The sequence below is a fragment of the Aotus nancymaae genome, unplaced genomic scaffold, assembly GCF_030222135.1.
Source record: "Aotus nancymaae isolate 86718 unplaced genomic scaffold, 86718_ANA_hifiasm-v0.15.2.pri h1tg000021l, whole genome shotgun sequence".
NCBI lineage: Eukaryota > Metazoa > Chordata > Mammalia > Primates > Aotidae > Aotus > Aotus nancymaae.
Window position 1 is genome coordinate 10,814,738 of NW_026988433.1, and position 24,559 is coordinate 10,839,296.

The following is a 24,559-nucleotide window of genomic DNA, read 5'->3' on the forward strand; positions in this document are numbered from 1 at the left end:
CCCCTCCCGCCGGACCCAACTCACCGCGGAACTCCCCTCAAGTCCCAGCCTGAGCCGAGGCCCCGCCCGCCCCCTAGCGTCGCGGCGCCCGACTCAGCTCTGAGCCCTCAGGCTCTGCGTATGCCCCGCCCCGCGCGGAAGCTCCGGCAGTTGGTTGCCTGGCGCGGCCGTTACGACCGTTGCCCTAAGCCCCGCCCTCTCCCTCCCCATCTGCCCTATCCCGACTACGTCCTTGGGTGGGGGCGTGGCCATGGGACGAGGCTCTCTCAGGTGGAGGCCGCGCCCCGCCCCGCGCTCACGAAGCTACGTCACTTCCGGCGTGTACGACCCGCGTCCGCCCGGCACGGGATGGCGGCTCTGAGGAGTTGGCTGTCGCGCAGCGTAACCTCACTGTTCAGGTACAGCTGCAGCCGCGCAGTGGGGCAGGACCAGAGGGAGGGACCGACGTGGATAGCGCTGAGGCCCGGCCGACGGTGCTCGCTTTGCTTACACGCTCATCCCTCGTCGGCCGAGTCGGGTCGCGGCGTCTCTCCCCGCTCGGGATGACTGAGAACGGTCCTGCCTCCGCCTCCTGGGTCAAGCCCGGCTTCCTTTCTTTTTAGTTCGTCCATTTTCTAGAAGGGAGTCTCCCAGACCCTAGGCTGCCTTCATGGGGCCTCTGGGCCTCTCCGCCTCCCGGCCAGCTCGCGTCGGCCCCTCGAAGTCCCTGAGGAGACTTGGAGAGGAGGAGGGTCACGGCGTGGGGGAGCCAGGGAAGGGAAGGGAGCGTCTGAGGACGTCCTCCCAGAGGGCAGAAGGGGCCTGGGGAACTGGTGCGGGGGACCTCGGCGCGGGGCTTACGTCCTAGCGCTGCAGGCTCCTGGGCGTTTGTAGCGGGACCGTAAGACACACCTGGTACCCAGGCCGGGGGTGCAGAGCTTGTAAAAAGCCTTAAGGCTACATTTTATTTTATTTTTTGAGTCAGGATCTGGTTCTGTCGCCCACGCTGGAGTGCATTGGCCAGATCGCAGCTCACTACAACCTCCGTCTCCCTGGTTCAAGCTATTCTCTCCTGTCTCAGCCTCCCGAGTAGTTGGGATTACAGGAGCTCCCCACCATGCCCGGCTGATTTTTGTAATTTTTAGTAGAGACAAGGTTTGACCATGTTGACCAGGCTGGTCTGGAACTCCTGACTTGAGATGATCCACCCGCCTCGGCCTCTCAAAGTTCTGGGATTACAGGCGTGAGCTATCGTGCCCAGCCTTTTTTTTTTTTTTTTTTTTGTCAGCCATATTGCCCAGTCTGGTCTTGAACTCCTGAGCTCAAGCAATCCTCTTGCCAGCAATCCAAGTGCTGGGATTACAGGCGTGAGCCACCATGCCCTACCTGAGGCAACATTTTAAACTTGTGTTGTCTGTCGAAAATTTCAAAACCCCTCGCCGGTTTCCTGCTTGTGATGGTTGGCCTGGCTCTGTAGGCCGTCACACCCCACTGCGCCCGCCCTTGCCCACTTGCACTGTGCCCTGTCATCGGGAAGGCTGTCCTACATCCTCATTTAGGTTCCTGCTTGGCCCGAGTTTGAGTTTTATAGCCCCTGCAAATAAATCCAAGAGCCTGTTACAGATTGGCAGTTGTGCCTTATGAAATCTGACTTCTATTTCCAGGTACAGACTGTGTGTTCCTGTCGTGGCTAACTTTAAGAAGCGTTGTTTCTCAGAATTGATAAGACCATGGCACAAAACGGTGGCAGTTGGCTTTGGAGTAACCCTGTGTGCGGTTCCTATTGCACAGGTAAAGTACTGCCCTGTGCAGTGTTTCTTATCTTAGTGTACTATGTTCTCTTGAACTCTCAAGTGGGCAGTGAAGCATCAGACAAGCTACCATAGTTTTTACCCAGTGCGCCCATCCCTTCCCCCACATGATGATATACTTTGTATGACACCAGGATCTTTTCACAGTTGAGCAGATGTATTAATATTCTCATTTTGATTGTCTCATTTGGTAGTGTTATGTATAACATTTTTCTTTTTGGTACCACAAAGAAAAATTGGCACAGGGACAAAGGATCTCTCAGCAAAGCAATTCTTTTTACTTCGTGCAGAAAGGGTACTCCCATTAGATAGCCAACGGCAGTAGATTGCTACTCCTTGCACGATGACTAGCAAGGGTACCTTTCCTGTAGTGCAGAAAGTAAAAATTGCATTGCTAAACGATCCTTTGTCTTGGTGCTGATTTTTATTTGCGGCACCAAGCATCTATTTCCAACAGGTAGGAACAGCACATCAAATTGTATAAAGGGGGTAGAGAGAAATAAGAGTTAGGCTAGGCATGGTGGCTCATGCCTGTAATTCAGCACTTTGGGAGGTGAAGGAGGGTGGATCACGATGTCAGGAGATCAAGACTATCCTGGATAACATGGTGAAATCCCATCTCTACTAAAAGTACAAAATATTAGCCGGGTATGGTGGCACATGCCTGTAGTCCCAGGTACTCAGGAGGCTGAGGCAGGAGAATAGCTTGAACCCGGAAGGCGGAGATGGCAGTGAGCCGAGATCTTGCCACTGCACTCCAGCCTGGGTAACAACAGCAAGACTCTGTCTCAGAAAAAAAGAGAGAAATAAGAGGATATTACAATCTATCAGCAAAATAGTCTTTAACAAAAATTTATTGAACAACTTTTATGTGCCAGGTACTGAGAATGTAAGAATGAACAACAACAAAAAATTCTTGCTCTCACAAAATGCTTTGTGGAGATGAAAGAGGAGCAAATAAATAAATATAAAATTATCAGCTGGTAATACATAGTAAGAAGAAAACAGGGCCGGGCACAGTGGCTGATGCCCAGTGCTTTGGGAGGCCAAGGTGGGAGGATGGCTTGAACCCAGGAGTTTGAGACCCAGCCTGGTCAACATAGGGAGACTCTGTCTCTTCAAAAAAAAAAAATTAGCCAGGTGTGGTGGCTCACACCTGAGTAGTCCCAACTACTCAGGAGGCTGAGGCAGGAGGATGATTGCTTGAGCCCAGGAGTTTGAGGCTGCAGTGAGCTGTGATCTCACCACTGATGTCTAGCCTGGGCAACAAGGCAAGACCCTTTCTCAAAAAAAAAGAAAAAAACAAAACAAATAGGGTAAGTGAATAGGCAGTACTGAGGGGGTTGTTTGTTTTAGATAAAGGTGGTCAAAAAGAGCTACTCTGAATGTAGAGTAGAGAAGTAGATATCTGAATGTTCTGAAAAAGTAAGCCATTATACTATCTGGTGGGGAGAAGAGCTTTCCAGGCAGAAGGAACTCAGAAGAGCAGAGACCTAAAAGCAGAAGTATGCCTGATATGTTGAGGAGCAAGGAGGCTAATGTGGCTGGAGTGGAATGGGGGAAACAGTAATAGATGAAGCCAGAGAGTTAACTGATATTCAGATTGTGTGCTTTATAGTTTGTGGGCCATTGTAAGGCTTTTGGTTTTATTCTGAAAAAGAAGCCACAGGAAATTTTTTTTTTTGAAACAGAGTCTCTCACTCTGTTGGCAGGCTGGAGTGCAATGGCACAATCTTGGCTCACTCAACCTCTGCCTCCTGGGTTCAAACGATTCTCCTGCCTTAGCCTCCTGAGTAGCTGGGATTACAGGAATGTGCCACTATGTCTGGCTAATTTTGTATTTTTAGTAGAGATGGGGTTTCTCCATGTTCATCAGGCTGGTCTCGAACTCCCGACCTCAGGTGATCCGCCCACCTCGGCCTCACAAAGTGCTGGGATTACAGGCATGAGCCACCACACCCGGCCTAAATTTTAAAAGTTTTAAAAAGTTGCTGTGTGGAACTAGGAAGACTAATAGAAGGATCTTGCCATATATAGGCGTGAAATGATAGTGGCTTGGACCAGGCAAGCAGGAGAGGTGAGGGGAATTTAGCTGAACATAGCCAGCAGGAGTTGCTGATGGATTGGATGTGGGATGTATTTGCTGTATTGAAATGTGAGATTAAAATAATTCACCAAAACAAAAGTATGCCAAATTGCAGGGCCTTTATTGCTGGCAACCACGGGGGACTCATGTATCTCTAACCCACGGCCCCGTAGGGAGGGTGACAGGACCTTTTATGCCCATAAACCATCTCGGGGGAAGGTGTGGGGTGAGGGTGGGGCTGAAGGGATTCAGACATTCGGAGGACCAGGGGATTCCATAAATCACCTTCTGGGCAGGGAAGGGGGTGGGGACCTCTGGACATTCCAAAGGCTAGGGGACTTATTGTCACTCCGATTGCTACCTAAGTGGTTTACAGAAGTCAAGATAAACGTTAGTTTACACATTGTCTGGGTAGCAGTGGAAATTACAGATCTTAGTTACTTATTAAAAGTCACAGGGGCCAAGATGAAATTAGCTTGGGCCGCTTATTCTGATAAGCAAAGGCCAGCAATTCTGGCAGTTACTGATAAGAAAAGGTAAAAAGCTTCACCTAGGCCGGGCGCGGTGGCTCACGCCTGTAATCCCAGTACTTTGGGAGGCCAAGGCAGGTGGATCATGAGGTCAAGAGATCGAGACCATCCTGGTCAACATGGTGAAACCCTGTCTCTACCAAAAATACAAAAAATTAGCTGGGCACGGTGGTGCGTGCCTGTAATCCCAGCTACTCAGGAGGCTGAGGCAGGAGAATTGCCTGAACCCAGGAGGCAGAGGTTGCGGTGAGCCGAGATCGCGCCATTGCATTCCAGCCTGGGTAACAAGAGCGAAACTCCGTCTCAAAAAAAAAAAAGCTTCACCTAGTGGGCATTTTTCAGAGCAAACTAGCAGTTTTATTTACAGAAGCCAAAGTCAGCAGTTATTGCAAGGAGAATGGGGCAGTTGTTACAACTCATTTTTGGAGACAGCTTTGTCTTATAAAATGGCGTTGCTTAGGTTCTGGCTCTAGGCCAGCTATAGCACATATTCTCTAGATTAGGGGTCCCCAACCCCTGGGCTAGTACTGGTCTGTGGCCTGTGAGGAAGCAGGCTGCACAGCAGGAGGTGAGTGGCAGGCAGGCGAGCATTACCGCCTGAGCTCCACCTCTGAGCAGATCAGGAGTGGCATTAGATTCTCATAAGAGCATGAACCCTTTTGTGAACTACACATGTGAGGGACCTAGGTCGTGTGCTCCTTATAAGAATCTAATGCCTGATGATCTGAGGTGAAACAGTTTCACCTTAAAACCATCCTGCCCCACCCAGTCCATGGAAAAATTGTCTTCTACAAGACTGGTCCCTGCTGCCACAAAGGTTGAGGGCCACCACTTTAGATTCCAAGATTTATTTATTTTTATTTATTTATTTATTTTGAGGCAAAGTTGTGCTCTTCTTGCCCAGGCTGGAGTGCAATAGCACGATCTCGGCTCACTGCAGCCTCTGCCACCTGGGTTCAAATGATTCTCCTGCCTCAGCCTCTTGAGTAGCTGGGATTATGGGCATGTGCCACCACACCTGACTAATTTTGTATTTTTAGTAGAGATGGGGTTTCTCCATGTTGGTCAGGCTGGTCTCAAACTCTCGACCTCAGGTGATTCACCTGCCTCAGCCTCCCAAAGTGCTGGGATTATAGGCGTGAGCCACTGTGCCTGGCTGATTCCAAGATTTTTTTAAAGGCCTTAGCAACTGAATGAATGGAGTTGACATTTAGTGGGATGGAGGGGAGTGGGTTTTGAAAGGGGAAAAAAAAAATCAATTCACAGTTTTGGAAATGTCATTTTCAAGATGTCTAAGAAACATCTAGGTAGAGCTGTCAATTAAGTAGTTGATTAAAAAATGGCACTTTGGTCGGGTGCAGTGGCTCATGCCTGTAATCCCAGCACTTTGGGAGGCCAAGGCAGGCAGATCATAAGGTTAGGAGATCAAGACCATGCTGGCTAACATGGTGAAACCCCATGTCTACTAATAATACAAAAAAAATGGCATGGTGTACACCTGTAATCCCAGCTACTTGGGAGGCGGAGGCAGGAGAATTATTTGAACCCAGGAGGCAGAGATTGCAATGAGCCAAGATCACACCACTGCACTACAGCCTGGGCGACAGTGCGAGACACTGTCTCAAAAAAAAAAAAAAAAACAGGCACTTCGGTCGGGTGCAGTGGCTCACGCCTGTAATCCCAGCACTTTGGGAGGCCAAGGCAGGTGGATTGCCTGAGCTCAGGAGTTCAAGACCAGCCTGGGCAACACAGTGAAACCCTGTCTCTATTAAAAAAAAAAAAATACAAAAAATTAGCTAGGTGTGGTGGCATGCGCCTGTAGTCCCACCTCCTTGGGAGGCTGAGGCAAGAGAATTGCTTGAACCTGGGAGGCAGAGGTTGCAGTGAGCCAAGATTGTGCACTGCACTCCAGCCTGGGCAACAGACAGGAGTAAGACTCTGTCTCAAAAAAAAGGGGGGGCACTTCATTTTAAAAATTGTAGCTTGATTGGGAGGCCAAGGCGGGTGGATCACGAGGTCAAGAGATCGAGACCATCCTGGTCAACATGGTGAAACCCCGTCTCTACTAAAAATACGAAAAATTAGCTGGGCACGGTGGCGCGTGCCTGTAATCCCAGCTACTCAGGAGGCTCAGGCAGGAGAATTGCCTGAACTCAGGAGGCTGAGGTTGAGGTGAGCCGAGATCGCGCCATTGCACTCCAGCCTGGGTAACAAGAGCGAAACTCCGTCTCAAAAAAAAAAAAAAAAAATTGTAGCTTGAATGGTTTATGGTAAGAACTAGGTAGGAAACCAGCAAGCTCCATTTCAGCAAAATATTCCTGCTACTGATGTGTGTGTTCATCACAAAAGCAAGATTAATTCCATGTATCACAAGTATTTTCAGCATCTTCTGAGGCTCACTCATGAGCCCTTGCCTTACTGTACCTCACTTCAGTTGTCATCCTTGCATGCTGATGAATCTATAGCCCTAAAACTACGCTCACTTGAATAACCAGGCCATTTTCGGCCACAACTGGGACAACATTTTTTCATTCAAAATATTTTTTTTTTTTAGATTGGTCCTTTCTCAATTATTATATTACTTCCTAAGTCCCACTTACCTCAGTTCTGGGCCACATGACCGGGGCCTCTATTCATTTAGTATAGCAATCCCACTTCCATTCTTTAAAACCCCTCAGTGGTCGCTAGGCATGATGGCTCAGTCTTGTGATCCCAGTACTTTTGGAGGCTGAGCGGGAGGATCACTGTAGGCCAAGAGTTTGACACCAGCCTGGGCAACATAGCACAACCTTCCCTCTACAAAAAACAGCCAGGTGTAGTGGCTGTAGTGTGTCTGTAGTCCTAGCTACCTGGGAGGTGGGAGGATCATTTGAGCCCAGGAGTTCAAGGCTGCAGTGGGCTGGGATCACAACACTACACTCCATCCTGAGTGACAGAATGAGAAATGAAAAACTTAGAGTGGCTCTCCATGAGGTGTTCAGAACTAAAATCCAGCTAAGTCGCCCTGCACTCCAGAGCCCTAATGAGTCTCATCTGTCTTGTGCCATTGCTCCAACAAGTCTAGATTCCTGGACATCCCCTGCAACAAATGAATTCTCTTCCTCATTGTTTCCTATTATACAGGATGCCTGGCCATTCTGATTCTAGGAGTCTTTAGTTAGTACCAAGTCTCACCTCTGTTTAAAACCTTTCCTTATTCCTGTCCAACAACTGTCTCCTTTCTGGCCACTTAATATTGTATATTTTAATATTTGATGATAATCCTATGGCACTCTCCTGAGTCAGCAAAGCATAGTGGGAAGGGTACAGACTTTGGAGTGAGATTTGGTTTGAGGTCTAGATGTGACTTTTTAGAAAAGTTACGTAACTATTCTGAGCTTCCATGTTGTTGCTTGTAGAAAAGAAGTGATAATAACTGGACTGTTGTGAGAAACAAGTGAAAACACATTATAAAATATAGTACATTATGAAGACTTAACAGAACATTAAGACAAAATTAGCTTCTTGTGAGCAGAGATGTCATTCTTCCGTTTGTACTTGATTGAATGAAATATAAAGTTCTTGATTTGTTCATATCAAAAATATTTCTTGACTGATGCTTTCAACATGCAGTGATTCTGAGTGTTGTACTCTGAATATGAAAAACAAGACAGAACATGGTGTGATTGATTTTTTTTTTTTTTTTGAGATGGTGTTTCACTCTTGTCACCCAGGCTGGAGTGCAGTGGTGTCATCTCGGCTCACTGCAACCTCCACCTCCTGGGTTCAGGCAATTCTACTGCCTCAGCCTCCCAAGTGGCTGGGATTACAGGCGCCTACCACCACGCCAGCTAATTTTTGTATTTTTAGTAGAGACGAAGTTTCACCATGTTGGCCAGGCTGGTCTCAAACTCCTGACCTCAGGTTATCCTCTTGCCTCGGCCTCCCAAAGTGCTGAGATTACAGGCATGAGCCATCACACCCAGCCGAGTGACTGATTTCTTTGTTGGTTCTGATATAAGAAGTGCTTTGCTGAGGAGGAAAAAGGCAGAGAGTCATGGATGATGTGTCATTACAGTTGCCAGTATTTAGTCAAGGTAGCCACAGGTGATTATATTGGTCTTTTCTTTTTTAAAATAGCTGAGGTCAGGTCGGGCTCAGTGGCTCACGTCTGTAATCCAAGCACTTACGGAGGCTAAGGTGGGTATATCACTTGAGATCAGGAGTTCAAGACCAGCCTGGGCAACATGGTGAAACCCCATCTCTACTAAATATACAAAAAAAATTAGCGAAGTGTGGTGGCAGGTGCCTGTAATTCCAACTACTTGGGAGGCTGAAGCAAGAGAATTGCTTGAGCCTGGTAGGCAGAGGTTGCAGTGAGTCAAGATTGAGCCACTGCATTTCAGCCTGGGTGACAGATTGAGACTCTGTCTCAAAAAAAATCAAATAAAATAGCTGAGGTCCCCCCATCAACACCCTACTGCTTCATTCTGCTCAGAATTGCCTTCCCTATCCACTTAGACTCAGCTTAATCCTCATCAAATTTGTGAAGCCTTTTCTAAGCCATTATCACTCTACATAGAACCGATTGCTCCCTTCTGCATGCCCCCACTGTAGCTCATACATACTCCTGCCACCGCTTCCATGATACATGATTGTGTTCATTTTTCTAGTTCTGTTAGCCCATCATCTTCCTCTCTCTGCCCCTGCACCTGTGTTTGAGGGCAGAGAATGTCCTATTGAGACTTTGTGTCTCAAGTATCTAACACTGTTAATGAATGAATTGTAATCTTATGAATCTGTTGGTTATAATCAATAGCATTTTTTGTGTGTGTGGTTTTTTTTTTTTTTTTTGAGAGTCTTGCTCTGTCGCCCATGCCGGAGTGCAGTGGTGTGATCTTGTCTCACTGCAACCTCCGCCTCCCAGGTTCAAGCAGTTCTCCTGCCTCAGCCTCCCAAGTAGCTGGGATTACAGGCACACACCACTACCACTCGACTAATTTTTGTATTTTTTAGTATGGATGGGGTTTCGCCATGTTGGCTAGGCTGGACTCGAACTCCTGACCTTAAGTGATCTGCCCCGCCTCGGCCTCCCAAATGCTGAGATTACAGGCGTGAGCCACCATGCCTAGCCCCATTTTATTTTATATATAAAGAAATAATTTGCTTTTTGGAGCAGAGAATGAAAGTCAGTAGAAAGCATACTCTGGAATTATTTCCCTATATTGTCTTAAATTGCCTAAATAAGGCCTTAAAAAATATAACCCCCAAAAATATAGTGCAGTTTTAGCTTAAAACACTAAGCAGCATGACAATTGTTTTTTTTACTTGCCTGTTGGTGAAACAGTTCTCAGTTTGAGCTTTAGAGGTCTAGTGACAACGTTTGTGTCTTTCAGAAATCGGAGCCTCATTCCCTTAGTAATGAAGCATTGATGAGGAGGGCGGTGTCTTTGGTAACAGATAGCACCTCTACCTTTCTCTCTCAGACCACATATGCGTTGATTGAAGCTATTACTGAATATACTAAGGTATGTCTCCTCTTGTTAACTCTTGATCTTCTAAACCATGGTTTAGCAAATAGTGACTCAAAACCAAATTGTCTGATGCCCATGTTGGTATTTTATTGAAACGTAGCCTGGCCTATTTATTTATGTATTGTCAATAACTGTTTTTGAGAGTTTGAGTAGTTTCAGCAGAGGCTATAAGGCCGACAAAGCCTAAAATATTTACTGTCTGGCCCTTCACGAGAAAGTTTGCTGACCCCTGATTTAAATCACTGGTTTTTAGACTTTTTCCAGGAACCTTTTTTTTACAGAAAAATCTTAAATATGGCAGCTTAGAATATAAAACAGGAGTCAAGCTGATGTGGTTCAGTTACAGATAAAGGGGTCCATGGTCTATCAACAGAGGCGTCTCTGTAAGGATTATTTAAAAACCACTGATCTAAACTAGTATGGGCCAGGCATGGTGGCTCATGTCTGTAATCCCAGCACTTTGTGGGGGCCAAGGCGGGAGCATCACATGGGGCCAGGAGTTCAAGACCAGCCCAGTCAACATAGTGAACCCCGTCTCTACCAAAAAAAAATTTTAAACTTAGCCAGGCATGGTGTATTGTGTGCCTGTATTCCCACTTACTCCAGAGGCTGAGGTAGGAAATCACTTGAGTCCAGGAGTTTGAGGTTACAGTGAGCTCTGATCATGCCACTACACTTCAGTCTGGGTGACTTTGCACCCTGTTTGTAAAAAATAAAATTTTTAAAGAGTATATGGATGCTGGGCCTAGTGGCTCACGCCTGTATTCCCAGCACTTTGGGAGGCCGAGACGGGTGGATCACATGAGGTCAGGAGTTCGAGACCAGCCTAGCCAAAATGGTGAAACCCCGTTTCTACTAAAAATACAGAATTGGCCAGGTGTTGTGGCACGCGCCTGTAATCCCAGCTACTCGTGAGGCTGACACAGGAGAATCGCTTGAACCCAAGAGGCAGAGGCTGCAGTGAGCCAAGATCGTGCCACTGCACTCCAGCCTGGGTGAGACAGAGACTCTATCTTAAAAAAAAAAAAAAAAAGTAGCTAATCAAAATTTTTGAAGTCTCATTTTTGCATTTATTTTACATATATTTTCTAGCAGCTGTTTTTCTGAGGCTTTAGAGTTTTCCCTTGCATTGTATTCTCTGTGTCTGAATTGTTGACAAGCTTTTAAAAACACAGAAGTTTACAGATAGAAATATTGATGTCCTGGAGTGAGACCTTTACTTCATAGGATAATAGTGCAGTTTTTCAGTGAGGCAGCAGTATGAAAGAGCCAGTTTGCTATAATGGGACTTAATTTCCTTCAGGTGGAAGTCTCTATTCCTTCTAATATGTCTCACTTATTTTACTCAGACTTATTCATTCTGTATTTGTAGGCCGTTTATACCTTAGTTTCTCTTTACCGACAATATACAAGTTTACTTGGGAAAATGAATTCACAGGAGGAAGATGAAGTGTGGCAGGTGATCATAGGAGCCAGAGTTGAGGTAAGCAAAACGTTATAGGCACTTCTGTGTTAGTGCACCTGCCTCAGGTGGTATCTAAATTATTAAGTCTAACGAATATAATCAGTGACTGTTCTCTAAATCTGCCACTCTAAGTCCATTTAAATGGGCTATACCTCTCATGCTGTATGAAGCACTTTGCTTGTTTTATATAGATGACTTCAAAACAACAAGAATACTTGAAGCTGGAAACCACTTGGATGACTGCAGTTGGTCTTTCAGAGATGGCAGCAGAAGCTGCATATCAAACTGGTAGGTTAAAGCTTTGTATTGGTTTTATTTAACTAGGGAGGTGCCATTTGAGTTTTCATCTGGTTTTCTAAAATGAGGGCTTTATATTAGATGGTCTGTGTGGCTGTAACTTTGAGAAATTTTTCTCCATTTTCTATATATTAACCAACATTTTATTTCCACAATAGAAAAAATGAGCATACCCCTGCAGACCAGACCAGTAGAAGCTGGGTTGTCAGTATCTTCAAAATGAAAAATGATCAAACTATTACCATTGGAAAATTGGATTGCTTCTAAATAGTTTGAGCTTTTTTTTGGTAATACAATTTATTAACAGTTAATCATAGAATTACACAGATGGATGAGACCTGAGATCATTAGTCTGTGTGAATTAATCATAGAATTACACAGTTGAGTGAGACCTGAGATCATTAGTCTGTGTGAACCTTTTTGTACAGATAGAGAAAATGAGACCTGGAATCATAGTGGCAAAACCAGGACAAATTATTATGTGTCTGTTTCAGGCTTTGTGGTAAGCATTTCATAGGCACTTTTTATATATGAAGAAACTAGAGGGCAGATAGGCCAAATGATTCACCTAAGATGACATGGTATGGTAAGCAGCCAAACTGAGATTCAGCTGAGTAGGTTTTTTGGTTTTTTTTTAATAGTGATGATGGAGTTTTACCATGTTGCCCAGGCTAATCTCAAACTCCTAGGCTCAAGCACTCTACCTGCCTTGGCCTCCCAAAGTGCTGGGATTATAGGCGTGAGCCACCGAGCCAAGTGGGTCGAATTCTGAAGCCTTTCCTTCTCCTAGCGGCCAGTGCTTTGTCTTCTGCACCCTGGTGCCCCAAGGTGCCCATCATAGAACATCTTACCTGACTGGTTCGAAACTAGGTACGCTCACGGAAATTATTTTTTTTTGAGACGGAATTTCACTCTTGACACCCAGGGTGCATGCAGTGGCACGTTCTCAGCTCACTGCAACTTCTGTCTCTCTGGTTCAAGCAATTCTTCTGCCTCAGCCTCCCAGTTACAAGCATGCACCACCATGCCTGGCTAATTTTTGTATTTTTAGTAGAGACAGGGTTTTGCCATGTTGGCCAGGCTGGTCTCGAACTCCTCACCTCAGGTAATACACCCACCTCGGCCTCCCAAAGTGCTGGGATTACAGGCATGAGCCACCACACTCTGTGAGCCAGCTCACAGAAATTATATCCTAGTACTAGCGCTTATTAAACTGGTGGCCAAGGTAGTGGCTTATGCCTGTAATTCCAGCACTTTGGGAAGCCGAGGTGGGTGGATCACTTGAGGTCAGGAGTTCAAGACTAGCCTGGCCAATATGGCAAAACTCAGTCCCTACTAAAAATACAAAAATTAGCAGGATGTAGTGGCACACACCGGCGCAGGAGAATCGCTTGAATCCAGGAGGTGGAGGCTGCAATGAGCCGAGATGGCTCCACTGCACTCAAGTCTTGGTGACAGAATGAAACTCTGTCTCAAGAAAAAAAAAAAAAAAAATACTGATATGGGTCGGCCACAGGGACTTACGCCTGTCTTTGGGAGGCTGAGGTGGGCAGATTGCTGGAGCTTGGCACGTGCCTCTAGTCCCAGCTACTCAGGAGGCTGAGGGGTGGGAGGATTGCTTGAGCCCAGGAGTTCAAGGCTGCAGTGAGCTATGATCATGTCTCTGCACTCCATCCTGGGCAAAAGAGTGAGACTCATTCTCTTAAAAAAAAAAAAAAAAAAAAAAATTGTTGGCCAGGCATGGTGGCTCACACCTGTAATCCCAGCACTTTGGAAGGCAGAAGCGGGTGGATCACCTGAGGTCAGGAGTTCGAGACTAGCCTGATCAACATAGTGAAACCCCATCTCTACTAAAAATATAAAAAATTAGCCGGGCGTGGTAGCAGGCACCTGTAATCCCAGCTACTCGGGAGGCTGCGACAGGAGAATCACTTGAACCCGGGAGGCGGAGGTTGTGATTGCTCCATTGCACTCCAGCCTGAGCAATAAGAATGAGACTCCATCTCAAAAAACAAAAAAATTGTTATATTAAAACATACTCTTGTTTTCTGTTGTCAGGATTAGCAGACTATGGTCTCAAGCATCAAATCTTAAAAATTATTATATAAAGGGCTGGGTGTGGTGGCTTGTGCCTGTAATCCCAGTTACTTGGGAGGCTGAGGCAGGAGGATCACTTGAGCCTGGAAGGCAGAGGTTGCAGTGAGGTGAGATCACACCATTGCACTCCAGCCTGGGCAACAGAGTTAGACCCTATCTCAAAAAAAAAAAAAAAAAAAAAAGATTTTTTTTTTTAAAAGGTAAATGTCCTGTCATTATACTGAAAAACCAAAAAATAATTAAAATTTTTTTTTACTTTTTTATTTTTAAGAGATGGGGTCTCGCTATCTTGCCCAGGCTGGAGTGCAGTGGCTATTCACAGGTGCCTTCCCACTACTGATCAGCACAGTTTTGAACTGCTCCATTTCTGACCTGGGCTGGTGGGCTGGTTCACCCCTCCTTAGGCAACCTGGCAATCCCCTGCTCCTGGGAGATTAACGTATTGATGCCAAACTTAGTGTAGACACCCAATTGGCATAGCGCACTACAGCCCAGAACTCCTGGGCTCAAGTGATCCTCCTGCTTCAGACTCCTGAGTAGCTGGGACTACAGGCACGTGCCACCACGCCTGGCTTTTTTTTTTTGAAACAGAGTGTCACTCTGTCCCCCTCACTGTAACTTCCACCTCCCTGGTTCAGGCAATTCTCTTTCTTTCTTGCCTCAGCCTCCTAAGTAGCTGAGATTACAGGCACCTGCCACCATGCCTGGATAATTTTTGTATTTTTAGTAGAGATGGGGTTTCACCATGTTGGCCAGGCTAGTCTGGAACTCCTGATCTCAAGTGATCCCCCTGCCTCGGCCTCCCAAAGTGCTGGGATTACAGACATGAGCCACCACGCTTGGCCCAGAAAAAGAATTATTAGTGATCCTGAGGGATCGGAGATTCAGAACAAAGAATGAAACAACAGAAGTGTGGAAACAACCGAAGCATTATAGTCGTGCCACACAAAGATGGCAGTGGGTTCTCAGGTGCAGTGAACAGGAGGATGTGCTTACATCTAGAAGGAGAAAAGAGGGAGAGGATATGTAAGCATTATCTGAAAAAAAGTAGACATTTTCCTAGAACTCATCGAAAGGGGTAACAAAGTTGTAACAGGATTTTTGTTTTTGAGACAAGGTCTTACTGTGTCACCAGGCTGGAATAAAATGGCACAGTCGCGGCTCACTGCTTACTACAGCCTCAACCTGTGGGCTCAAGCAATCCTACCATCTCAGCCTCCCAAGTAGCTGGGATTACAGGTGTACTTTGTGTTTTTGGTAGAGAGTTTTGCCATGTTGCCCAGGCTGGTCTTGAACTCCTGAGCTCAAGTGATCCATCTGCCTTGGCCTCTCAAACTGCTGGGATTACAGGCATGAGACACTGTGCATGGCCTTATGATTTCATTTTTTTTTTTTGAGATGGAGTCTCACTCTGTCACCCAGGCTGGAGTACATTGGTACAGTCTCAGCTCACTGCAACCTCTGCTTCTCCTAGGTTCAAGCGATTCTCCTGCATCACCCTCCTGAGTAGCTGGAACTACAGTTGTATGCCACCATGCCTGGCTAATTTTTTGTATTTTTAGTAGAGACAGGGTTTTACCTTGTTAGCCAGGATGGTCTCGATCTCCTGACCTCGTGACTCACCTGGCTCGGCCTCTCAAAGTGCTGGGATTACAGGGTGGGCCACCACGCCGAGCTGATTTCACTTTTTTAACAAAAATTCTGGTCCAGGTGCAATGACTCATACCTGTAATCGCAGCACTTTGGGATGCCTAAGCAGGTGAATCACTGGAACTCAGGAGTTTGAGACCAGCCTTAACATGGTGAAACCCTGTCTCTACAAAAAAATTAGCCGGGCATGGTGATGGGCATCTATAGTCCCAGCTACTTGGGAGACTGAGGTGAGAGGATCACTTGGGCCCTGGAAGCTGAGGCTGTAGTGAGCCATGATTGGGCTACTGCACTCTAGCCTGGTTGACAAATCAAGACCCTGTCTTATAAACAAAATAAACAAACAATAAACATAACAGCATAACAAAAAGATTCAGAACAAAATCCCAAAAACTACTAGGACAAAAAATAGGTTACCTACAAAGGAAGAAGAATCAAACATCAGGCATCTTCTCAGCAACACTAGAGGTGACAATAAATCAATAACCTAGGATTTTTATATATAGCCAACTACCATCAAAATGTGAGAATAAAAGATACCTTCTGACATAGACTCAAAGTACCACCTGCATACACTTTTTGGAAGAACTATGAAGAAGGAAAAATGAGTTTTGAAAGAAGCTACTAAGATTTTTTTTCAAAAGTTCTGAGTGTAAAACAAGTTTTTAAATTAAATTTGGGAAAGTGAAACATGCTAAGCACATTGACTACATTAGACGTTGTTAAACACTGCAAAGAGAATTAGGAGTGGGAGGAAACTTGATACATCCAGTTGAGGCAGGAAAGGTTTAAAGAAATAAAACCTGTTAATTAGAAAATACAAAATTGGGCTGGGCTCGGTGGCTCACCTCTGTAATCCCAGCACTTTGGGAGACGGAGGCAGACGGATCACCTGAGGTCAGGAGTTCAAGACCAGCCTGGCTAACATGTTGAAACCCCATCTCTAATTAAAAAAAAAATACAAAATTATAGGAATAATTTCAAACATCAGTGATTGCAATAACAATAAACTTATTAAATGACACTTTTATATAGTATTCCAAAAAAAATCTAGCTAAAATTAGCTAAATCAGAGGGAAGATTCAAGATAAAAAGCAATAAATAGGACAGAGAGGCCAGGAGCAGTGGCTTATGCCTGTAATCCAAGCACTTTGGGAGGCTGAGGCGGGTGGATCACCTCAGGTTGGGTGTTTGAGACCAACCTGAACATCATGGAGAAACCCTATCTCTACTAAAAAAATTAGGCCAACTTTGGGAGGCCGAGGCGGGTGGATCACGAGGTCAAGAGATCGAGACCATCCTGGTCAACATAGTGAAACCCCATCTCTACTAAAAATACAAAACTTAGCTGGGCGTGGTGGCACACGCCTGTAGTCCCAGCTACTCAGGAGGCTGAGGCAGGAGAATTGCTTGAACCCAGGAGGCGGAGGTTGCAGTGAGCCAAGATCGCGCCATTGCACTCCAGCCTGGGTAACAAGAGTGAAACTCCCATCTTAAAAAAAAAAATACAAAATTAGCTGGGCATGGTGGTGCATTCCTATAATCCCAGCTACTTGGGAGGCTGAGGCAGGATAATTGAACCCGGGAGGCAGAGGTTGCCGTGTGCTGAGATTGCACCATTGCACTCCAGCTTGGGCAACTTCGTCTCAAAAAAAAAAAAAAAAAGAACAGGGAACAATTCATGAAGACATTATCAATCATGAAACATGTACATAAGGCAAAAATTGATAGAATTACAAGGAGATCTCAGAGATGTGTGTAAAACTCAATTTTCTGAGCACCCTTGTAGGTCAGGAAGACCCCAAAACATTAAAGCTGTTAAGGAATAGAACAGTATTTATTTTGGAGACAGGGTCTTGCTCTGTTGACCAGGCTGGAGTATAATGGCATGATCACAGCTCATTGTAGCCTCAACCTGGGCTCAAGCCATCTTCCCATTTCAGCCACCCATATAGCTGGGACGCCAGGCACATGCACCAGGCTCAACTAATTTTTTTTCTTTTAAGAGATGGGGTCTTGTTATATTGCCCAGGCTGATTTTGAACTCCTGGGCTCAATTGATCCTCTCGCCTTGGCCTCCCAAAGTGCTAAGATTACAAGCTTGAGCTGAGCCACTGTGCCCAGCTCAGAGTGATTTATTATTTTGGAGACAGGATCCCACTCTGTCACCCAGGTTGGAGTACAGTGGCTTAATCTTGGCTTACTGTAACTTCTGCCTTCCAGGCTCAATCCATCCTCCTGTCTCAGCCTCCTGAGTAGCTGGGACCACAGGCACTTGCCACCACACCCAACTAATTTTTTGTGTTTTTTGGTAGAGATGGGCTCTCACTGTATTGCCCAGGCTAGTCTTGAACTCGAGCTCAGGCGATGCAACTGCCTCAGCTCCCAAAGTGCTGGGATTATAGGCATGAGCCACCATGCCTGTCTGTGATTTTTGTTGTTGTTGTTATTAAACAAAGGAAAATCAGATGTGTGTGTGAGAGAGAGACAGGGTCCATGCTGGAGTGCAGTGGTGCAATCAAAGATCATAGCTTACTGTAGCCTTGACCTCCTGGGCTCAAGTGGAGGACCTCCTCCCTACCTCAGCCTCCCAGTAGCTGGGATTATAGGGGTACACCACCATGCCCTGGCTAATTTTTGTATTTTTAGTAGAGACAGAGTTTAGCTAAGTTTCCCAGGCTGATTTTGCAGTGATTTTTAGACAATATAAAACTTTTTGCCCCCTCCCCTCTAAAACTACATATTCTTCTAAGACACAGTTAATTTTGTACCAGGTGACAAAAAGACAACAAAATCACTTAAAAAATTGATATATCACATTCACCAACCTTCACCCCACCACTAAAAACAAAATTCTTTATGATGTTTGCAAAGTTTAAAGACATGCTTTTTTTTTTTTTTTTTTTTTTTTAAGATGGGGTTTCACCATGATGGCCAGGCTGGTCTTGAACTCCTGACCTCAGGTGATCCACCCACGTTGGCCTCCCAAAGTGCGAGGATTACAGGCCTGAGCCACCATGCCTGGCTAAAGACATGCTTCTTAAAAAACTACAAGCTAAAGGAATTTAAATGGAAATTTAAAAATATTTAGAACTGTGATGACAAGCACAGTATATAGCAGAACTGGGAGGCTGCAGCCAAAAGTAGCTCTTAAAGGGACTTTTACAGCACATGTCGTTAATATGAACACCATGAATGACAGGTAATGTTTACTGTAACCGAAGTACTGAAAATAAGCAAATTAAACTTTTTCAACTCCCTAAGTTATCAGAAAGGCAAAATGAGAAAAGTGGAGCAGAAAAAAAGTATTAGAAGTTATATAGGAATAATCAGAAAGGCAAAATCTTCTTCCTTGAAAAGACTAAAAAATTAGGCAAGGATTGAAGTATGACTTTTTAGAGAGAGTGCAAGAGTAACATCAGAAAGAATCATTACAGATACGGATTTTTTTAATTATATGAGAATATTATGATCTTTATGTCAGTCTCAAGGAGTAAATAATGTGTATAAGACCAAGTTGGGCACAGTGGCTCACACCTGTAATCCCAGCACTTGGGAGGCTGAGGCAGGAGGATCACTTGGACTCAGGAGTTCGAGACCAGCCTAGGCACCTATTTCTACAAAAAAAAAAAAAGAAAAGAAAAAGCCAAGTGTGGTAGTATACACCTGTGGTCCCAGCTACTTGGGAAGCTGAGGTGGGAGGATCACTTAAGAGCCAGGAGTTCAGGGCTGCAATGAGCCATGATTGTGCCACTGTACTCCAGCCTGGGCAAGAGAGAGACCTTGTAATCCCAGCACTTTGGGAGGCTGAGGCGGGGAATCACTTGAGGTCAGAAGTTTAAGACCAGCCAGGTCAACATAGTGAAACCCTGTCTCTACTCAAAGTACAAAAATTAGCTGGGCACGGTGGCGGGTGCCTGTAATCCCAGCTACTCGGGAGGCCAAGGCAGGAGAATCGCTTGAACCTGGGATGCCAAGGGTACAGTGAGCCCAGATCGCGCCACTGCACTCCAGCCTGGGCGACAGAGAGAAACTCCATCTCCAGAAACAAAACAAAAGATCAGTAACTATAAAAGTAGAAATGGTATTCAAAGATTTTGATGTCTCCAAAATGGACACCGGGCCTAGGATGTTTTGTGGAAGAGTTTTATCAAATATTCTAAAACCATAATACCTATGTTACTGTAAGTGTACCGGTGCATAGAAAGTAATGGCAAGCCGCCTCTTACCACTAGATGATGCCTGCATAGCCCTGATCTCAGACTGGACTGGGGCAGCACCAAAACAGGCTATAGTTCAGTATCACTTCAAAATGTAGCTGTAAATCAAATGTAGCCCTTTACCCTCAAAACAGAATGATAGTTCAACATTGTAAAAAACTATGTAATTCACTACTTGAGATCATCTATCTATAGATTAAAGGAAAAAAACCACTTAATTATTTATATCAATCACCAGGCCTGGTGGCTCACACTTACAATCTCAGCACTTTGGGAGGCCGAGGCGGGTGCATCATCTGAGGTCAGGAGATTGAGACCATCCTGGCCGACATGGTGAAACTCCATCTCTACTAAAATACAAAAAATTATCCAGGCATGGTGGCGCAAGTGTGTAGTCCCAGCTACTCGGGAAGCTGAGGCAAGGGACTCGCTTAAACCATGGAGGCGGAGGTTGCAGTGAGCCAAGATCATGCCACGGCACTCCGGCCTGGTGACAGAGTGAGACTCTGTCTCAAAAAAAAAAAACTTTCAATAAAATGTAGTAGCCATTTATGATTTGAATCTAAATACAATTATGAATAGAATTTTCTTAATGAAATAAAGGTTAAGTAATCCCACTTAATTGTGAACTATCAAGTGTTTTCATCAAAGTCAGAAGAGGAGGATGGCTGCCATTCTCCACTACCTGTCAACATTGTACTGAAGGTTCTTATTAGTGCAGTGAGAAAAGATCAAAATGTTCTATAGGTGAATTGATAAAATATACATACCCAGGTGATGAAATAGAGTAGCAGCAAGTAAAATGGTAAGAGCTCAAAACACATTTTCAAGTGAAAAGAAAAAATTATAAAACATGTTTAATCCCTTTTATGCTGTTATGTAAATTTATAGTAACAAAATATTTTCCTATGCATTCCATGTGTGTGTGGTCACATTTTGAAAGATGAGAATACCCCAAAATCCCAAGAGGTTACCTCCAAAGATTAGGTAGGGTGATAAAAGGGATCTGACAATTTTATTTGCGAGCTGTCAAAAAGAAATGATGTGTAGTTTAAAACTTAGCCATAAAGTTCTGTCATATACTGAGCATAACAAAAAAAAAAAGAAAAAATTAGCTATAAAGATTGTGAGAGTTGCATTTAATAATTGTGATGTTAGCCACTGGTAGCTGAAGAAAAATGCTGTTTTTGACTGTTGGTTAAATGCAGACCTGAACATAAGAGGTAGAAGGTTCTCTGCAGAGAGAAGACTGGTAGGTCAAGGAAAGTGACCCCAGGAAGGCTTCACATGACAGCCACAGCACCCCCAGGCCGACATCCACATGTGCCTTCTGCCCTGCTCAGCTACTCAACCCGATTGTCCCATCTTTTGCAGGCGCAGATCAGGCCTCTATAACCGCCAGGAATCACATTCAGTTGGTGAAACTGCAGGTGCAGGAGGTGCGCCAGCTCTCCCAGAAAGCAGAAACCAAGTTGGCAGAAGCACAGATAAAAGAGCTCCGTCAGAAAATGCAGGAGGAAGGGGACCGGCAGGCGGAGACGGAGCAGGAGGCCTACCTGCGTGAGGATTGAGGCCTAAGCCTATTGCCCTGCCTGCCCACTCAGAGGAGAAAGCAGGGGCAGACGCCACCCTGCCCAGAGTCGGCATGACTGTCTCTGCACTGAGAAGAGGCAGCAGGTCCGGCTCTGGCCAATCAGGCAAAATGCCTTTGTGAGCTGTCATTGCTCCTCCTGTGGTCTCAGGGTTGCACTGGACCTGGTTCTTAGCCCTTGGGCCCTGCACCCTGTTTAACATTTCATCCCACTCCTCTTCAGCTGCTCTCTTACCCACCCATCTTTTTACCTCACACCCAAAGCATTTTGCCAACCTGGGTTAGAGAGGAGTCCTTTTTGTCATGCCCTTAAGTTCAGTAGATGTTTAACCTGTTTTTATTTTGAAAAATGATTTAGTGTTTGTTTGTTCCTCTGTTGGGATGCGAGTTGTGGCAGGGGCCGGGGAGCCTGTCCAGTTGTAGGATTGAAGTGTTTCTAATGTGTTTTCTGATGTGCCCCCACTGCCCCGTGAGGACAGCTCAGGCCAAGCAGTGAAGTCTGTTACTACTAAGGGAAGGGTTGCAGTGTTTACCTGGTGCTCTCAACAGGACTCTTCCTAACACGTGCCTCTTGTTCCTTTCTTTTCATTTCTGCATTGTATCCAAACGAGAAGAGTAACATTTTTTCTGCATCTAAATGAGAAAAATGTGTCTCCTGGGGCCCTATGCAGCCTCCTTCCTTCAGGCTTCAGGAATCCGCCGACAGGTTCCTGGCACCACTTTGGCTCCCATTCAACACAAGTTAGCCAGGTTGCAGTGTTTTTAATTAGAGCTAACAAGGTGAGGGGTTACAACAACTCAAGTCAGCATTTGCTGTAGACCAGCAGGGATCAATTTCTCATCATGATAGAAAATCAAGAGTCCACTCTCGAGCTGTTGTCCAACCCACCCTTCAGCGCTGGGGTATGGGGGCAGCCGCACACTTGAGCCCCTCATCTGTCACCAGTGCCCACATGGTCCACATCTCGAGGGGGCTCAGGCGGTGCACCAGCAGGAGCCCCCTATACAGGCAGGGGTCTAAGGGGTCCAGGGGCCGCCGGATTCCAAACGTCTTGAAGCCAGCATGATGTGTGGGGCTCAGCCCTAGCCTCTTCAGGCACATACCTACAAAGACATCATCGATGGGGAAGAGTTCAGCCTCTTCCATGGCAGCCTGGAGGCGCTGCGCAGTGGCTCTGGACATGACATATCCTCCCCCACCAGCATAGGGTGGGTAGTGGCTGGCTCTGTACATTGAGGGTGGGATGAAGTATTTCACCTTAGTGTTTCTGTTGGGCAGGGCTTGGCGGATGACATCTCCCACCAGGAGGTCCTGAGCCGGGTCCCAGCCATCCAGGAACTCTAGCACATTGGGGACGTGGACAAAGACATCATCATCTCCCTTTAGCATGAAGTGGGCCTGGGGGCAGGCAGCCGCCACCCAGCGCTGCAGGTGTAGCTCCTTGAGTGTCAGGTTGAAGTCCTCAGTGAAGTTCCACTGGAGGATGTCATCAAACTCTCTACTCTCATAGGCCAGCAGCTGTGCTGGGGGAGTGGGTCCTGCCACCCCTAGGAGGAATACCAGCTTTAGCTGTTGGCCGCTAGCCCTACCCCATGTGCTGCGGATAGCCGCCCGCCGCTCCACGTGACCAGGCTGTGACTTGATGGCCAGGAGCAAGAAGGTGTCCTCGGAACAGCCTGAAGGCTCCAACAAGATAGAGAAATTTCGGCAGTGGAGATAGGTCAAGAAGAGGCGGTGACGACTAGGCAAGGACAGAGAGGCACTAGCCACTGTGTGGTTGGGTGGACATCGGCTGTGGCAGGGCGCTGAAGGAGCCCAGAAAGGCTGGCGGGCTGTGGGGTCTCCCATGGGCTTGGCCTCCTTCCTCAGGAAGAGCAGGCAGCCCAGCAACAGCACAACCAGGCTGTAGGAGACCAGCCAGCCCAGCTTGCGGAGCATTGCCAATCCCTGCAAGGAGAGAGCCACCTGAGCAGGTCCCAGTCCCAGGTCCCTGTGCCTGTCCCCAGGAGCTGGGCAGGAGTTATGTGTACCCCAGCAGCTAAGTCCCTGCTGGCCTCTAGGCTTCCTTTATTCTCAGCGTGTCCTCAGGCTCTTTCCAGAGTCCTCCCTCCCCTGAGGATGGGCCAAGCACAGCCAGCCTTGCTCTCTGCCATCATCTGAGGACTCCTGGGTCTGTTTCCCAAAATGACTTGCAGCCACTTTACAGCTGACACCATAAACGTTCTCCGCCTTTCTCCCAGGAAACTCGAGCACCTGATGAGTTTTAGTGAAAATGGGCCGGGCACAGTGGCTCACACCTGTAATCCCAGCACTTTGGGAGGAAGAGGCGGGTGGATCACGAGGTCGAGAGATCAAGACCATCCTCGCCAACATAGTGAAACCCTGTTCTCTACTAAAAATACAAAAAAATTAGCCGGACATGGTGGCACATGCCTGTAATCCCAGCTACTTGAGAGGCTAAGACAGGAGAATTGCTTGAACCCAGGAGGTGGAGGTTGCGGTGAGCCGAGAATGCGTCATTGCACTCCAACCTGGGCAACGAGTGAAACTCCGTCTCAAAAAAAGAAAATGGCACAGACTTAGTATAGCTTTGGATCAAATTCACTAAGCATGAAACTGACATTCAGGGCTCTTCAAGTGTGAAGCCAAACTCTCCCAAAAAAGCCTGGTGCCTGTGAGGTTCTGTGTTGGGCCTTTCCAAGATGACTGGGAGTGCACTGCCTCCCTGGGAGAGGAACCAGCACCACAGGGTGGCCGTGGCCAGCAAAGCACACACCCCTTCACACCTGCCTCAGAGATCAGGTCTTCCAGGGGGAGTCAGTGAGACAAAACACACAGCAAGAGGGAAGCAGGAAAGCTGGGGACTTGTATCAGGGTTGGCTTCTGAGACACCCCGCCCCGCCTTCCCACCCCATTCTAAGTGCTGATTTCTCCCAGGGACCCAAAGAGGAGGAGATGGAATCCACCAGAATGGCCTGCCCGAGGTCCACAGTAGCAGAGACAGGCTTCAGTTTCTCATCATTTTTGTCCCTCCAGTGTCTGTCTCTGCCCCAGTCCCCTCCACTGCCAAGTCTTCGGCCCTTCACCTCTGACCAGTCTGCCGCACTGGCCACTGCCGTAGGTGCTAGGGATTCAGTGGCAAGAAGATAGGGCCGCTGCCCTGACAGGAGAGCACAAAACACACAGAAACCAGGTACGCCTAGAAGTTACAGCCTAACGAAGTGAAATGGCGGAGGACAGATCCCATAGCCAAGGGTAGCTAACAAAGCCCTCCTTGATGGAGGGACATTTGAGCAAGAACTGAGTGAGGAAGGGTACC

General features: G+C 46.4%; 2 protein-coding genes across 2 annotated transcripts; one reads left to right on the forward strand and one right to left on the reverse strand.

Moving 5' to 3' along the window:
- The first annotated feature begins 310 nt into the window (after positions 1-310).
- DIABLO (diablo IAP-binding mitochondrial protein) lies at positions 311-21,803 on the forward strand. Its single transcript, XM_012476936.2, has 6 exons — positions 311-398; positions 1,644-1,770; positions 9,782-9,913; positions 11,292-11,402; positions 11,576-11,672; positions 21,023-21,803. Exons 1-6 carry the CDS (start codon positions 349-351, stop codon positions 21,217-21,219), a joined length of 714 nt encoding a protein of 237 aa, XP_012332359.2. The 5' UTR covers positions 311-348; the 3' UTR covers positions 21,220-21,803.
- Positions 21,804-21,985: 182 nt separating this feature from the next.
- Positions 21,986-23,590, reverse strand: B3GNT4 (UDP-GlcNAc:betaGal beta-1,3-N-acetylglucosaminyltransferase 4). Its single transcript, XM_064379659.1, has 2 exons — positions 23,538-23,590; positions 21,986-23,187 (listed from the first exon to the last, which is right to left on the reverse strand). The coding sequence occupies exon 2, from the start codon at positions 23,176-23,178 to the stop codon at positions 22,132-22,134; it is 1,047 nt and encodes a 348-aa protein (XP_064235729.1). The 5' UTR covers positions 23,179-23,187; positions 23,538-23,590; the 3' UTR covers positions 21,986-22,131.
- Between the last annotated feature and the right edge of the window lie 969 nt (positions 23,591-24,559).

Coding starts and splice junctions, on each gene's coding strand:
- B3GNT4 (XM_064379659.1), bottom strand. CDS start 23,178: ATGCTCCGCAAGCTGGGCTGGCTGGTCTCCTACAGCCTGGTTGTGCTG.
- DIABLO (XM_012476936.2), top strand. CDS start 349: ATGGCGGCTCTGAGGAGTTGGCTGTCGCGCAGCGTAACCTCACTGTTC. Junction 11,403..11,575: donor TCATAGGAGCCAGAGTTGAG/GTAAGCAAAACG, acceptor TGTTTTATATAG/ATGACTTCAAAACAACAAGA. Junction 11,673..21,022: donor AGAAGCTGCATATCAAACTG/GTAGGTTAAAGC, acceptor CATCTTTTGCAG/GCGCAGATCAGGCCTCTATA.